At 44.0% G+C, this 14036-nt stretch overlaps 2 protein-coding genes across 5 annotated transcripts; both read right to left on the bottom strand.

Annotated features, from left to right (window-relative positions):
- Positions 1 to 46: 46 nt before the first annotated feature.
- Positions 47 to 2264, bottom strand: LOC120829667 (uncharacterized). The gene is made up of 4 exons (XM_040193974.2): positions 2009 to 2264; positions 1731 to 1825; positions 1084 to 1329; positions 47 to 953 (listed from the first exon to the last, which is right to left on the bottom strand). The coding sequence occupies exons 1-4, from the start codon at positions 2095 to 2097 to the stop codon at positions 697 to 699; spliced, it is 687 nt and encodes a 228-aa protein (XP_040049908.2). The 5' UTR covers positions 2098 to 2264; the 3' UTR covers positions 47 to 696.
- Positions 2265 to 2500: 236 nt separating this feature from the next.
- On the bottom strand, positions 2501 to 13432 carry LOC120829666 (forkhead box protein P1). Of its 4 annotated transcripts, none has more exons than XM_040193972.2 (17): positions 13267 to 13432; positions 12307 to 12378; positions 10999 to 11139; positions 8160 to 8297; positions 7975 to 8064; positions 7023 to 7143; positions 6653 to 6755; positions 6438 to 6545; positions 6063 to 6150; positions 5609 to 5686; positions 5318 to 5522; positions 5051 to 5127; positions 4868 to 4969; positions 4586 to 4713; positions 3827 to 3881; positions 3560 to 3726; positions 2501 to 3440 (listed from the first exon to the last, which is right to left on the bottom strand). In XM_040193972.2, the coding sequence occupies exons 2-17, from the start codon at positions 12307 to 12309 to the stop codon at positions 3278 to 3280; spliced, it is 1767 nt and encodes a 588-aa protein (XP_040049906.1). In that variant the 5' UTR covers positions 12310 to 12378; positions 13267 to 13432; the 3' UTR covers positions 2501 to 3277. The 4 variants fall into 4 exon arrangements, with proteins under 4 accessions (XP_040049906.1, XP_040049907.1, XP_077943474.1 ...); XM_040193973.2 differs by having other exon boundaries at positions 5324 to 5522; XM_078087348.1 differs by lacking the exon at positions 12307 to 12378 and having other exon boundaries at positions 13267 to 13364.
- Positions 13433 to 14036: the final 604 nt, after the last annotated feature.

Below are 14036 nucleotides of genomic sequence, written 5' to 3'. Positions count from 1 at the left end.
AATGAACATAAGGAACTAAAAGAAAACAAACTGAGAGCTCGTGCCATTATTCTGCCAAAGGTTGTACTTCATTTGTATCACATTCATTTGGAATGACCAAACCAAATAACAATTTATTACAAAAGCAACCGTTTTGATGCATAATATAATTCATTTCCATTCACATTTTACCATCTGATAAGTTCCCTTGGTTGTAGATTACATGCTGTGATCACTTGAATGGTCGGAGGTGTCTTTTTGAAAGCATGCTCCCACGTCCCCGGCGTGGTGCACGTCTCCCTCGTTCATGCTGTATGGGGAGACACCGGAAACGTACAGGATGTCAGCGGAGCGGATGTGGACATGGCTCCACAAACACACCGACCTGCCCTCCCTTTCCGCTCCGAAAAAGACAGGATGTTGGCATTCGGCGGCCTTCCTCGGCGGGCCGAGGTGGGGCTTTAACCACCAAAAGGACCGTGTCCATCTTTCCTTGCGACAAGCGGCTCTGCAGCGTTTCATCGGGGTGGCGGCGGGTACCTGCTTGAGGGCCCGCACGCACAAACCCACTGCGAAAAGTAATCCGGGCATCGATTTGACCGAGAGGAGACAGTTGGGGGAAGTTCGTTTAGCATTCAAGGTTTTCACATTCACAACGTTTGTGATTTTTTTTTTTTTTTTCCATTGTACTTGCAGGGGCCACAGGTGAGGAGGCTCTCAGCGATAGCAGACCTCTGACATCTCCATGGCCAGCTCGATGAGTTCTCCTGCGTCCTGACAGGAGCCGCAGCAGTTGCAATCCATCTCCAGGTTGTAGTTGCAGCAGTCGTTTCCCTGCTGGTCGCTGGCGGCCGTGATGTATTTGTACGAGGGAAAGCAGCGACCCACGGCCAGCTCACACGCATCCAATAGCAGAAGCATGAATTCGTGAAAGCGACAATGCAGGCAGGCGAGAAGAAGTGCTGCACACGCATCTGGTGGTAAGAAGGTAGAATAACACAAGAGAAAAAGAGGCAGAGGTGGTAAGGATTAACCATTTTCTGGTTAATAACGCCACAAATCCAGGGATTCTCAATTTCATCAATTTAAGGAGTTGAACAATACCGCCACCGCCAGTCTGGCACGAGTCTTCCGAGGAAAAATCACTGCTGCTGCTCTTCAACTTGTCAGAACCAACGGAGAAGCTCGATCCAGCCCATTCGCTGCCACCCAGGGGATCACGGGGAGTGGGATCGGTGTCCGGCTTTTCCGGTTCTTTCTCCGATATGGTGCTCAGCCTGCACGCCCCGCTGACCAGCTTGCCCGCCATCTTCCGAGGTGGATTATCCATGACTGGCTTAGGGATGCTGCCTTTTTAAAAAAACAAAACAAGGAATAACTTTGGAAATAAATCATGCAAATTCAGCGAGCACATCAGCACAAGCTACTCAGAATGTGTTTGAGCGAGTTTTAATAATTCAGAGTACCATTAACATGCGGTATATCAGGGAGGTGAGACCTCAGCTGTCTAATGGAGGAAGCTTGCTCAATAAAACTTCAGCGAGCAGAAATTATCGATTTGCAAGCTTTTATTTGGATCTAGTTTCCTCCACTGAATAGGCCAGGAGGAAAATATACTTCTCCGCTGACATTTGACATGCAGCACAGACATCAATCAGTTCTAAACGCAGTTTTATTGTAGCGGTGACTAACAATAACTTCACCTGAGCAGTAGAGCTGGATCCGACACGGAATACACAACAGCAACCTACCATCAGACTCATGGTCCTCTGTTCTCTCAAGCTCGATACCGTCCTGATTATTCACAGGGAGCTTTAAATGAGCTGTCATCTTAAAAGTGGAGATACTACAGAGTGAGACACACATGCAAAGCACTGCCTTAATCAAAATAACAAATAGTCAATAACTTAACTAAAGACAGACAGCAATAAATCCATATTGCAAGACACTAAGGAATCGTGCAATAAATGTGCATGTTTATTGGAGTTCAATGATTAATTCTGCCAAATATTTAAATTGTTTAGATTACCTGTCTGTACTGGTAAATATCCAACTGTGTGATCGGTGGCATCTGCAGCTGTGAACTCCCTGTGAGCTCGAGCGCCTCCCATCAACCATGCACACACCCACATCATGAGCACACTCCACATCAATCAATACTCGCCAATCAGGAAGCACAACTACAAGTCATTGACACATAACGCATAGAAGACGCATTCAATTACGGTCGATAGAAAATCAAGCACCTAGATGCAGTAAGTAAAGCTGGATGATAAGCGTGCAACATTAAGGTCTACATAACGTGATCTTACCGCAATGTGTCATGTTGCTTCCAACCCCACAGTGGTCTGCTAACGTAACAAAGGTGAAAGTAGATCATTTATTAAAAAGGAAATGCCACAGTAACAATCGCCCTATTTGCCATTAAGAAGTCATTACCGCTGAATGTCTTAATTTCATTATATAAAACACTGCTCACCAACGAGGAATCATAGATGTGGATAAAGGGACACATACACAATTCACATTTTTCATGAGGGATTTATTATTCATAAAGATGCATTGTTTTACAATTGTGTTAAATCTATATTTTCTACGCTTACAAGCTCAATTAGAGCGGAATTCCGCAATGTTTATGGAAGGGGTGAAAAAGACCAACAAGTATAAAGAAGCTACACATTCTTTTCATCAATTGATTTGACCTTAAATACAAATATATCAGATCACGTAGGAGGTGAACATTTTCATTTTCAAAGCAACATTTAATTTCTTCTACAAATCTTTATATATTATAACTACTAAAATAAAAATCAGGTAGTGAGGCCCCAATATAGCATAACGTAGCTATACAGAATCTATTCATTGTGAAGTGCTTTTAATGTTCCTTTTCCTTTGGCTTCTCTGCTCATGGTCCTTTAGTTTTCACACGCGCACACACACACACACACACGTGTAGATAAACGTATATCAATACGCACACACATATATATAATATATATATATATATATATATATATATATATATAAATAAATAGTATCAATATATATATATATATATATATTGATATAATATATGTGTGTGTACATATACATATATATATATATGTATATATACATTAAAAATCATAAAAAGATGCATTTTTGTGAGGTCACCCTACTTTACAGAAAAATCCGAGCTAGATTGACAACAAAAAATAAGAAATGCCGATAAAAAAAATCCCCAAGAAGAGTGTGTTTGGTTAAGTAGATGAAGCAGTCGTTTTAGAACCCTGTGAGAGTGAGAGCTTGGACCTCGCGGTCAGAGAGAAGGCACTTTGTTGAAGTGAAGGTGGGGCCTCTGCGGGCTGCCGTGGTCTTCGTCGTGGTGCATCTCTGGGCTGTGGCCGTGCTCGTCCGTGCTCTCCGGGGACTCGTAGGGATAACCTTCACAAATCTCCTCGTCTTCCTGCTCCTCTTTAATGCTGGTTTGATAAACAAACCCCAGAAAAAAAGAAAAAAAACATAATCAGGACCCGTTATCACATGATTGCAATCAATCACAGCTCAGCAAAGGGGAAGCAGCTCTGCAGCAGACACTTACAAAGCTTGAGGAGGGGACTGTGTTGCGCTGCTGTCACTTTGGTATCCAGATCCATTAGCTAGAGCTCCATTCATCTGCTCTTGGAGAACATGAGACAGGGAGTGAAATGGGATGCTGCCCATAAAGGCCGGGTTGTACAGGGAGTTGTTGCCGTCTAGACCGCCACTCTGAAAACGTTAACATTACAACATTGCATCAACACACAACGGTATTCAGCTGTGAAATGCCTCATGTCGTACAAGCCTGTATATTGATTTATTATATTACCTGAGGAGCAGACCCAGCCACGTTCTGATGGTTCTGGGAGTTTTTCAGTAGAGACCTAGAAGTGCAGAGAAGAAACCAAAAGTCATTCTCAGTTTAGTTTCTTTAGCGTTTTTTCTGTTTACTTAACACAATATCATGGGTGGAGCCGTTGAATGCACATTTAGTGACCCTTTTAGCGCGGCCTTGTTTAACAAGACGTCAGTTGCAAACAAAGAAACAATGTATTTTAACTTCTGAAGCAGACCTTATCTGAAATGTGTGACATGTCACGGTTGAAAAAGAAAATACAAAAGAACGTAGAGATTTAAATCTGCAACCGTTGCATATGGAGGAAGGGGGAACTGGACAATGTAAGTTACAACAGTAACTAACGAGGGAAAAGCCGGGTCGGATATCCTAAAACTACTTTCTCTGTGAGCGGCTGCCAACATGCACACCGCACTTCCAGATCCCTTTGTTTCATGAAATCCACGGACGTTTAAAGTTTGATTAACTGTGGCGAGTACAGACTAGCCGACTAAAACCACCAACCATCGTTTCAAGATTTTGGTTTTGTGGAAAGCCCCTTTGTTCGCAGAGGCGTCGGTTTTCTTCGCTAAAATCTGATGTTGTTTGTAGCACACTCCGGCTTAGCCTGTGCATCTTGCTTACAGTAAATATTGTGTGTACTTTAATAGGTGGAGTAAGAAGGTCAATAGCGTCGGTCTTATCTGAACTTCTGTTCTATCCGAAAGCGCCGGCTTCATGTCCGGCACCTACCCGTTAGCGGCCGCCTTCTGGGGCCGTCTCCTGTGGAATTCGATCTCATCTACGGTCCACACCGCTCCCTTCACATTTTCCAAACGGACGAAGCATTTATGGAGGCTGAGATTGTGTCTGACGGCATTCTGGAACACGGTAGAAAGAAATAAGGATATTAGGACTTGCATCAAGTACGGACTTTGAACATTAACATAAATACCACCAAATGTATCCGACGACTTTTCCTGTTTTATATGTTACTATCCAACGAAACCGTGAAAAGTGTCGTGCAGTTCATACCTTCCAGGTAGCCGCATTGCGCCGGAAGTATGCAAAGTTTCTTGTGAACCAGTTGTAGATTTCATTTAGTGTCAGCTGATTGCGAGGTGATTCAAAGATTGCCTGAAAGAAAGAGCATGCAAGGAATTGTTATAATTGAGATACAAATAAAGGATCTGCTCCATTCAGATGTGAGCACGTTACCTGTCGTATGAGAGACGCATATGTAAACGGAGGTCTAACTTCTGTGCTCAAGTAGAACTCCTTATTATCAACTATATCTGTGGAATGACAGTATTCAAACAAATATTATTTTATTGGAAATAAAACATTTTCTCCAATTGTGGAAAGAAGAAGCAGCATTCAATAAATACAATTCTCTGTGGCTCTCTGAACTTATTTTAGGCGAGACATGCTTCAGCTTGAAAACCTACAAAAAGGTGTAAAAGAAGTTGTGGTTCCTGAGCTCACCGTTACCTTGGCTCACCGAGCGGCTGTATCGCCGCCGCACAGGGGGCCCAGTGAACACGCTATTGGGGGGAGTGAGGACCGAGGGGGGTTCAGAGAGCGGCGTCATGGGCGTGGACGGTGCTGTGGCACTCTGAGACAAACTTATAGGAGGCGAGCTCTTGGGCAACGTTGCCTGAGAGAAGGACACGTTGGGCACCAGATTCACCTGGGAAATAAACCGTAAACAGCCGCGTCACTACGAGCCTGATTACGATTACGTGCTCGTTCCAACGGAAGGAAGCGGGTACTTACAGGCTGCGCTGCGGGTTTGGATTCAGAGGACTTCAGATGAGCCATCATAGCCTGCAGTCGCTCTTTGTCCTTTCTTAACTGTGACAGAGGAGAAGACAGAAATCGAGGTGGACGGCCGGTGAATTCAGAGTGAGTGTTAGATGACAAAATCACAGTCTGTGTCGCTTTCTAGCGTTCTGAAAAGTGCAATTATCCAAAGACATCACTTCTGTTTCCAGCCCTGGTGTGAAAACACACCACCACTGCAACAACTAGTCATGCATTCGCTGTCGAGAGTTTTTGCAAAGCTCTTCCTTTCCTTTTCGATAGAAGCGTATACTCCAGTCTGCTTTGTCATTGTTACGTTATTTCTAAATTCAAGCGCTGTTACTAAACTGAAGATGTTTCATCCCTTTTGTAGTTTTATTTTTAAAATGAAATATGGCTCATGAAGAAAAATCAATCAAATGCGTACCTGCAGTTCCAACTGCTGAACTACTTGCATCTGCACACGGCACTGTGCCGTGCTCTTGTCATCCAGTGTATGTTCACCGTCCAAATGTCTGCAGACGAGCACAATCAGGACACGCGTTAAAGAAACCATGTGTTGTACAGGCTAAGAAAAATAAATAAAGACATCAACATTTGCTTTCATCATTAACATTAAGTATCAGCTGTACACCACAGAAACAGGAAACCACCCGATAGTAAAATAAAGAGGAAATAATAATTGTAACTGAAGGCTCGGATGATAATGTGACATTTAAACATCTTGTGTATCCAAACACATTTCTTTCCTGTATCGAATATATTTACTATATGAAATTGTATTTAAAGTTTCACCACTCACTTGAGAAATGACTGAAAGTCTCCGAAGACAGTTTCACAGCCGGGCCATTTACACATTCCATTTCCATACAGCGCGTGGCTATTCTGTGCGTTTTCATCCAGTGACCCTCTGCAACACAGTACAAATCCGCCATGGATGAGACGCCTGGGAGTCGACACGTTGGGACCGCTCAAGAAACTAAAGTTCTCCCTGGACAGTGTGATTTGCCAACGCACCTTTCTGTCCTCTTCAGGAGAGCGGGATGATCGTTGGTGGTCGACTGCTGACTGGAGGACTCTCTGGTGTCTCCGGCAGGCAGGATGCTGCCATTCTCACAGCCTGAAATGCAAACATAAATAGACTGGTGTTAAAACGCACTCGAGTGCCACTTTGTTTGCCAGAGTCGCTTTTTTAAACTCGTGCATCACCAACGGAAACGTGATGAATGTGCATGAATGAGGATTGTAAATGTTCCTAACTAACGCCCCAATAATACCACACAAGTCTATGCTCCCTCTCACTGTAGACGAAATCTGTTTGTTCAACGGCTCTCTGCTTGAATGCAATGTGGGAGAATCGTCGTGGTCCCCTTGCCTCGGTGTTTACCTGTGAGTGCGATGGGGGTGGCGGGGAGGACGGACAGCAGGCCCTGTCTCTGCAGGTTGAGGAGATGTTGCTGCTGCACCTGAAGAAGCTGCTGCTGGATGGCGATCTGCTGGGCTGTCAGCTGGGACACAGAGACGACACAATAAAGGCCTGAGCCGCTCTTCGCTGTGTGCAGCTCAGACCGGGAGAGAAACGGGTCTGATGTAAACCCATCCCTCACAGACAAACTATTTACAGGGGCTGAACGTGTGTGTGACACACACACACACACACACACACACACACACACACACACACACACACACACACACACACACACACACACGTCAGGTGCTGTCAATCACGTAACATAAAAAGGCAACTAGCGAATGCCATCAGCTATTTAAAGATGAAACCTAGTGATCTTCTTTTAAGCAGAATATTGTCTTCTGGTCCAAATTGTAAGCATAAACAAACATTACCAATGGAACAAATGCACATTTGGGGAACACACGGTGACTTTCAGCCGGCAGTGTATGCAATTATTTTCGTCTTCTCCTCGAACACCTGCTGCCTCGCGCACTCTGCCAAGTGCGCACTACGTGTCATAAACGTCAGTTAATTGATGAGATCACACAAATACATGCGCACAAGCTGATGTTTTGTGTCGCACAGAATTGGACATTTTGAAAGCGATATTCCTGGCTGTAAGAGCAAATGGTTATAACACTAACTATGATTTTAGTTTAGTTTTAAACTGGCATTCAAGCTTTAGTCCTACGGAACCAAATCACTCCCGCCGCCGCTCATCCAAGAAAGAGTTATCCTGGTTACACAATGAATATGGCCACAATGCTCAACTATTATTGACCTGATATCAAAACACTACTAATAATGGACTTCTCATGGTAGGAGATGAAGCAAAGAGATGAAACATCACAGGAGACGTCGGCTATAATGGAAAAACAGTTACCTCTTGACTAACGATCCCAGCGTTCTTTTGTTGCAGCAGCTGGATGTTTAACTGCTCTTGCTGATTCTTAAAGACCTCTTGAATCTGTTGCTGCAGAAAGGTTGATGACATTTCAGTCAAACAAAAATAAAAGCACGGGGTTTGATGTGGGGCATGACTAATGCGTAACTAAAACATAGAATTACCTGGTGTAACATGAGTGCTTTCTGCTGCTGGAGCAGTGCTTGGAGCTGCTGAGGACTGAGGACCTGCTGCTGTGGGGTCTGTTGCAACTGCTGGGGGGCCTCTGCTGGTGGGGTCATCATGGATAATGACTCGGGAACCTGCATCATAGAGGACAGGAAACAACAAATGCTATTTAGAATCTATACCACAAAAAAACCCCGGTCACACAACAGTTTAGACGGGGGAGGTAATACACAGGAATATACAACAAAAGGTAGGCTGTTGTGCGTGTGTATATATGCATGCAAGCTACATCCATTCAATCTAGTTGCTGTCTAGTGCAGACAATCAGTGTGTTTACATGTAAACGAGAAACCATATCTCTTTAATCAAGGTGAAGGATTAGAAGACGCAGCTTCCTGCTGGAGTAACTTCATTCATTTGTCTATAAATATGTGCAGAGTTTCTAACGGTGATTTTAACACGCGCGCGCACACAGGAAAGGTTTTACTGCGACTGCCGGGTGACAAGTAAAAAAACATGTAGTGGTGAATCCAAACGTATTAAACCCAAAGTTCAAGTGAAAGAGACGCTCATACACTTCCACAGCTGGACAGTAGGTTGTTTGTGAAAACACAACCATACCACCGCCCTCTACACACACTTTAAATCATGTGTCTCTCCCACACGAGAGTTTGTGATCTCACTCAAGAGCACCATCAGTCCCACGTCAAAGCGAATATAGGCCTGCCTTGGTTACCATGGTGAAATCTAGAGTAATAAGAGTTTACCTAAATGCTAAATCTCAACACGCGTTAGAGAATGAAAGAAATGCTTTGCTGTAATAAGGTGATATCACTGTATGTTTTAAATGTAAATTCATTTCTTCTCTGCCACTGACGTGATTTATCAAAAATGACCAAAGCAATGAGTAGAATATATCAAATAATGTCCACTTAAATTAAAATAACAGTGTTACTCCTCATTATTCTCAGATCAATGGTCAACCAGGCGTTATAAACTTGGCCCTCCTGCTATTTCTGCTAAAAACAAACCCAACAACAACGGCTGTCTTAGACTTAGGGGAATTAGAACTCCATAACAACAACAACAACCACCACCACCACTGCTGCAATAACAACAACAACCTCCTCTGCGAGGCCTGCAGCAATTGCCACACCATCCCCCTCCCTGTCAAGCCTCGCGGCTCAAGGGATGTTTACCGTAAACATAAACGGAGTAATCAAAATCGCACAGACATATAAATAATGAATTTTTAAAAAAAGCATACAGAGCCGGTTTATGAAAACAGAGCTTGAGATTCGGATTTTAATTAAGGACTGAACCACAAACAAACATTTCTCTCCAAGGCAGAGTCTGTTTTGAATCGGGTAAACAAACTGACAGTGAATTTCACACAGGCTTTGGGCTAACAATCACAGATGACTGCCTTCTACTTGTCCTTTCTTATGAAATCCAAGGCTCCAGAGGTGGCCACCAAAGCAATGAGAACAGGTCCATCCCACAAACACAGCCAGTTGGCCCCTCTGCTTTTCTGTGGACACCATCAACACAACAACAGCCTCTGCACTAATCCCCGTTGCCATGGCAGCCGGCAAGTCCAAACAACTTCTGTTGTTGTTATTGTTGAAAGTCATACCAGTGAGGGACCGAGTGTAAACACAAATCTGGTCCCGCAAGACTGGTCTTGTGAACTCGGAGATGACTGACAGCAAATAGGAACGCCGACTGCTTTCCCTTACGGGTTTACGAACGCGCCCCGACGGGTGCGGCTCAAGGATTACATCCCGACTGTGGTGTTAAAATAAGAAATCAACAGATACAATGACCACAAAAGGTGCAACATTGTTTTCACTGACACATTTCAGCTGTGCAACTTATCAAAAGCTACTTCACAAAGCAACACAGAACCAGTCGGAAAAACCAGACAGACCGCCCGTCCGTCCGTCCATCCGTCCATCTTTGCACTGAAAAAACAAATGCCATTCAGCAACAACAGTCTGCCTAAAAGAGATAATGTGCACATGAATACAACCAACAATATAACACTGATCCCTCCGCCCAGCAGGAGCTGTGCTCTTCCTCCCTCCCCTGCTCCACCCCTCCCCCCACCCAGTGTTCCCCGTCAGCATAGATAGAAATCACAGTGTGGAGAAACAAGTGAGACAAGTGAGATACCGTTACATGTGAAGATAGCGGAACAAAAGCACCCCACATCATCATATAACAAATAAAAGATATGATGTTTGGCTGTACAGAAATTCAAATGCACCGTGACCACATGGGATTCACGTTGGAGGTGAAAGAAAAAAAGGGCTGCATCAGCTCGGATGCATATTTCCGCGTTGAGGACGAACAGTTACGCATGCCCCCCTCAGCGGAGAGGCACCCAAGTGCAAAAAAGAGAAGAGAAGCTTTTGCCTCTGGGCAGCTGTTCATTGCGTATGAGTCAGATCATTTCTTTTAAATCAATAGTTTTGCATAATCAAAATTCCACGGCCCAAAGGGAATGCCATAAACTAGTAATAGTAGTAAAAAAAAACATGCAAGCGGCCTTGGGGGAGATCTTAAAATGACTATTTACAGTCAGGTGCAAAGATATCCAGTTTTACTAGAATGCAAAAGCTGCAAGGCTCTTCACATTGGTGCGGCTGGAGACAGGAGGCTGCTGAAACGTTGGCTTGGAAGACGAATAAAGCAAAGAAGTAAATCAATATGGCTGCAGCTCAGCTTCAACATCGTGTCGCATTTTAGTGGAGTATGCAAATACTAAACAGATCACAATCGTTGTGAAGAAAAGAAAGACGTCAAGAAAAGGAAAAAGGAAAAACCACTGACCTGTGGTGCCTCTGGAGGAGGAGTCTGGCTGCTCCTCACTCGACTCCCATTCTCACTATTATTCCCGTTTTCTGTCTGACTGGCTGGAATGATGTGGCTTGTTGGTTCTGACCCAGACTCATGCATCTGGACTTCACTGAGCTGAGAAAGGAAATGCATATGTATAGAAATAGATAGATATAGAAAGCAATTTACTTTGCATGGTGATAAGGTCTCTTCTCCACCACACATCTAGCGATATATGACTTTGAAGTTAACCAAAATGATTAATCGTGTAAAAGAAACAATTCCTGTCTAGAATGTAAAAAGTGAGCAGAATAAAAGGTGAAGAACGCTCCCGTAGCTCTGCCCACCAAGACAAACATTCTCCTCCACAAGTGAGGGAGGAACATGTTAGGTCTATTTGTTGAATAACCTAGTGCTGCCATGACTACTGTAAACACAGGGGCCCTGGGTCCATGTTTATGTGCAAACATATCTTCCTTCTGGAACAATTTACCATTAACCAGGTGGTGCGATAAACGGCCATGGCAGGCAGCACAATGCACAAGTAGGCTTTTATGTATACAGCTTGGGCGTGTTGAAGTCAAAAGCTAAGCAGCATAAACAAAGGTAAATAAAGAAGGCAAACAAATAATGTGAACAGATGGAAAGCTACACAGAAAGGCTCAGATGAAACAGACCACGTAGCGTCAAGAATAAGCCCAAACTACATTCCCATATTCAAATCAATACTTTAAATCCACCAACCAGTTAAGCACCACTGGGAGCCAACATCAACATTTGGGCAACATCTGAAAGATGACGTGATCAGACTTCCCCTTTTGACCAAAAACTGAACCACTGGTCAGCCATAAACAAATCAAAAAAAAGGAGAAAAAAAAGTCCTGTATTTGAGAACGACTAACAGATGAGGACGGAATAGTCAGTTATGTCCAGCATCAGCTCAGTGTGTAGGTGGATATGAGACCTAAAAACCTAATCTAATCAACACAGGCAGTATGCTGGTGAGGTTTCCACTGTTTACTTGTGCTTTCAGGATCAGGATTAGTTGGAAAAGACAAAAGGGCAGTGTTTCCTGTAGACATTTTTGAAGATGTCTGGGGAGATTTGGGTTGTATGAACCAGAAGATGACGAAATCTGTTCCACGTCAGCTTCATTATGCGCTATTTCAATAACAGATCCTATCGGAATATTGTTGGAATGAGAAAATTGAACAGCGGCACCCCCGGGAAACGGTTTGCCGGATGGACTGTGTAAATAAGCCGATGGCGAGTTGTTTTTATTTGTATTTAAAGAGTTCTCACCATGGGGGCAGCGCTCCGGCGGTGAGGGGGCACCAGTCTTCAAAGAATGCAGAGGAAACACTGCAAAGGGGCCTGGAAAGAGCAAAAGAGTCACAAAACACACCCTCTCGCTTTAAGAATGTGGTTTATGACAACTGGTTTCACAGCGACCCACAAGTCAACTATTGACTGTAACAACAAATTGTTTCTATGAGGATTATTTGCACAGGTTTTTTTTTTTTTTTGCTGTAGTTGCATAATGGCAAAGAAATAGGGATCCCAACTCATTAAGAAACAGCTGTTTGACTTTTCCTCCCCCATCAGGACTACGTTACATTACGTATCAAAGCACTTGTCGTAGCTCATCGATAATAATCGACCAACGATCATTTGATCCGGGTGGGATTCGTCTTCTCGGCCAGCGTGATCATTCTCAACGCGATCGTCCGTGGACGCAAGAACCTACAAATGTTGCACACGTTTGGTTAATATTCTTTCAAGTTAACTCGACCCTCCACATTTCCTCCCCCCTACAGTGCGCAGCTAAACCATCCCACGTTTCTCTGCACGTTGTCTCACGTCAAAAAGGCGCCGCCGGTGTCGTATCGTCGCCTCCACGCGAGCTCAGGGATCGATGGAATCGATGCCCGTTTACCGCGACCAACGGCCGTTTTGGGGCTTTAGCCGCGGCCGTCTCCGCGGAGAGCTTCGCACGTGTCAACGAGTTGGCTCGCATGTAGCCGCCGTCTTTAATAACCCGCGTTGAAGAGCGCGAGGAACAGTTTTTCGGAGCGACCTCGCGGGAGACGTTTTAGCGTTAACGGCACAACAAAAGCTAGCAGTCCATCCCCACGTTAGCTCCCGAGAACCGTTCGTCGCTTCTCGGGCGTTTTAACACCCGGCAATTTTGTAATTCGCCTAAATTGTTCACGGCAATCATTCGGTTAGTGCCGGCGCGCTGTTGAATCGACGTTTACTCACCGAGTTGTGCCCGGGCCGACAGTCTTTGACTCGGGGTGGCGTCTGAGGGGCAGATTCTGGAGCACTGCCTTCCTCGGTTACGAGCTAGCCACAAGTTGCTAACAGAGGGCGTGGCTTATGTAAAAGTAAACATAGGTGACGTCAGACGCTAGACTTTTAAGTTCACATAAACTAGTAAGTAAAATAGCATTGTAGCTTTTAGAAAAGGTCCAATGAACGCATTTGATGCGAATTGGATAATTTTGGTAGCAGAAAGAACATTTTTGAGAATTATAGAGGAAATCGCAGTAGAAATGACGCTTCATTAAAAAATAAAAATAATAGAAATAATTTATACACCGGCTTCTCAGTCCAGTTCCAAGGCAGATGCGCAGAACAGTGTCCCTTTATCACCTATTTAGATTTGGTATAGAAGGCAGGCTGATTAGAGTGAAACCTACATGGTGCATTTGCGCTCACTACATATATTTATGTAATTACATTATAACGTTTATTGGCAGTCATTGGAAGGACAACATTGCCTTCCCGAGCAGATGAAATTGGTATGTTCTGACTCTTCAAATGCAGAGCTTCTTGTAACTATTTCTTATGTCTGTGATACAACCACGAGGGGGAGACATTTTCCTTCTGGCCGCCATTAAATGGTTGCTTCCTATTTCTAGTTTAACAAAAGAACCTTCAGTGCTTCAGTTTAAAGTGGACTGTCGATGTTGTTCATTTAGCCAGACATTTTTTGCATTAATTAAAATGTGTGCAATGCCTGCTGTATA

This window comes from Gasterosteus aculeatus, chromosome 2 (assembly GCF_964276395.1).
Source record: "Gasterosteus aculeatus chromosome 2, fGasAcu3.hap1.1, whole genome shotgun sequence".
Classification (NCBI taxonomy): domain Eukaryota; kingdom Metazoa; phylum Chordata; class Actinopteri; order Perciformes; family Gasterosteidae; genus Gasterosteus; species Gasterosteus aculeatus.
Note: the sequence above shows the minus strand (reverse complement) of the source record. Positions and strands in the feature narration are given on the sequence as shown.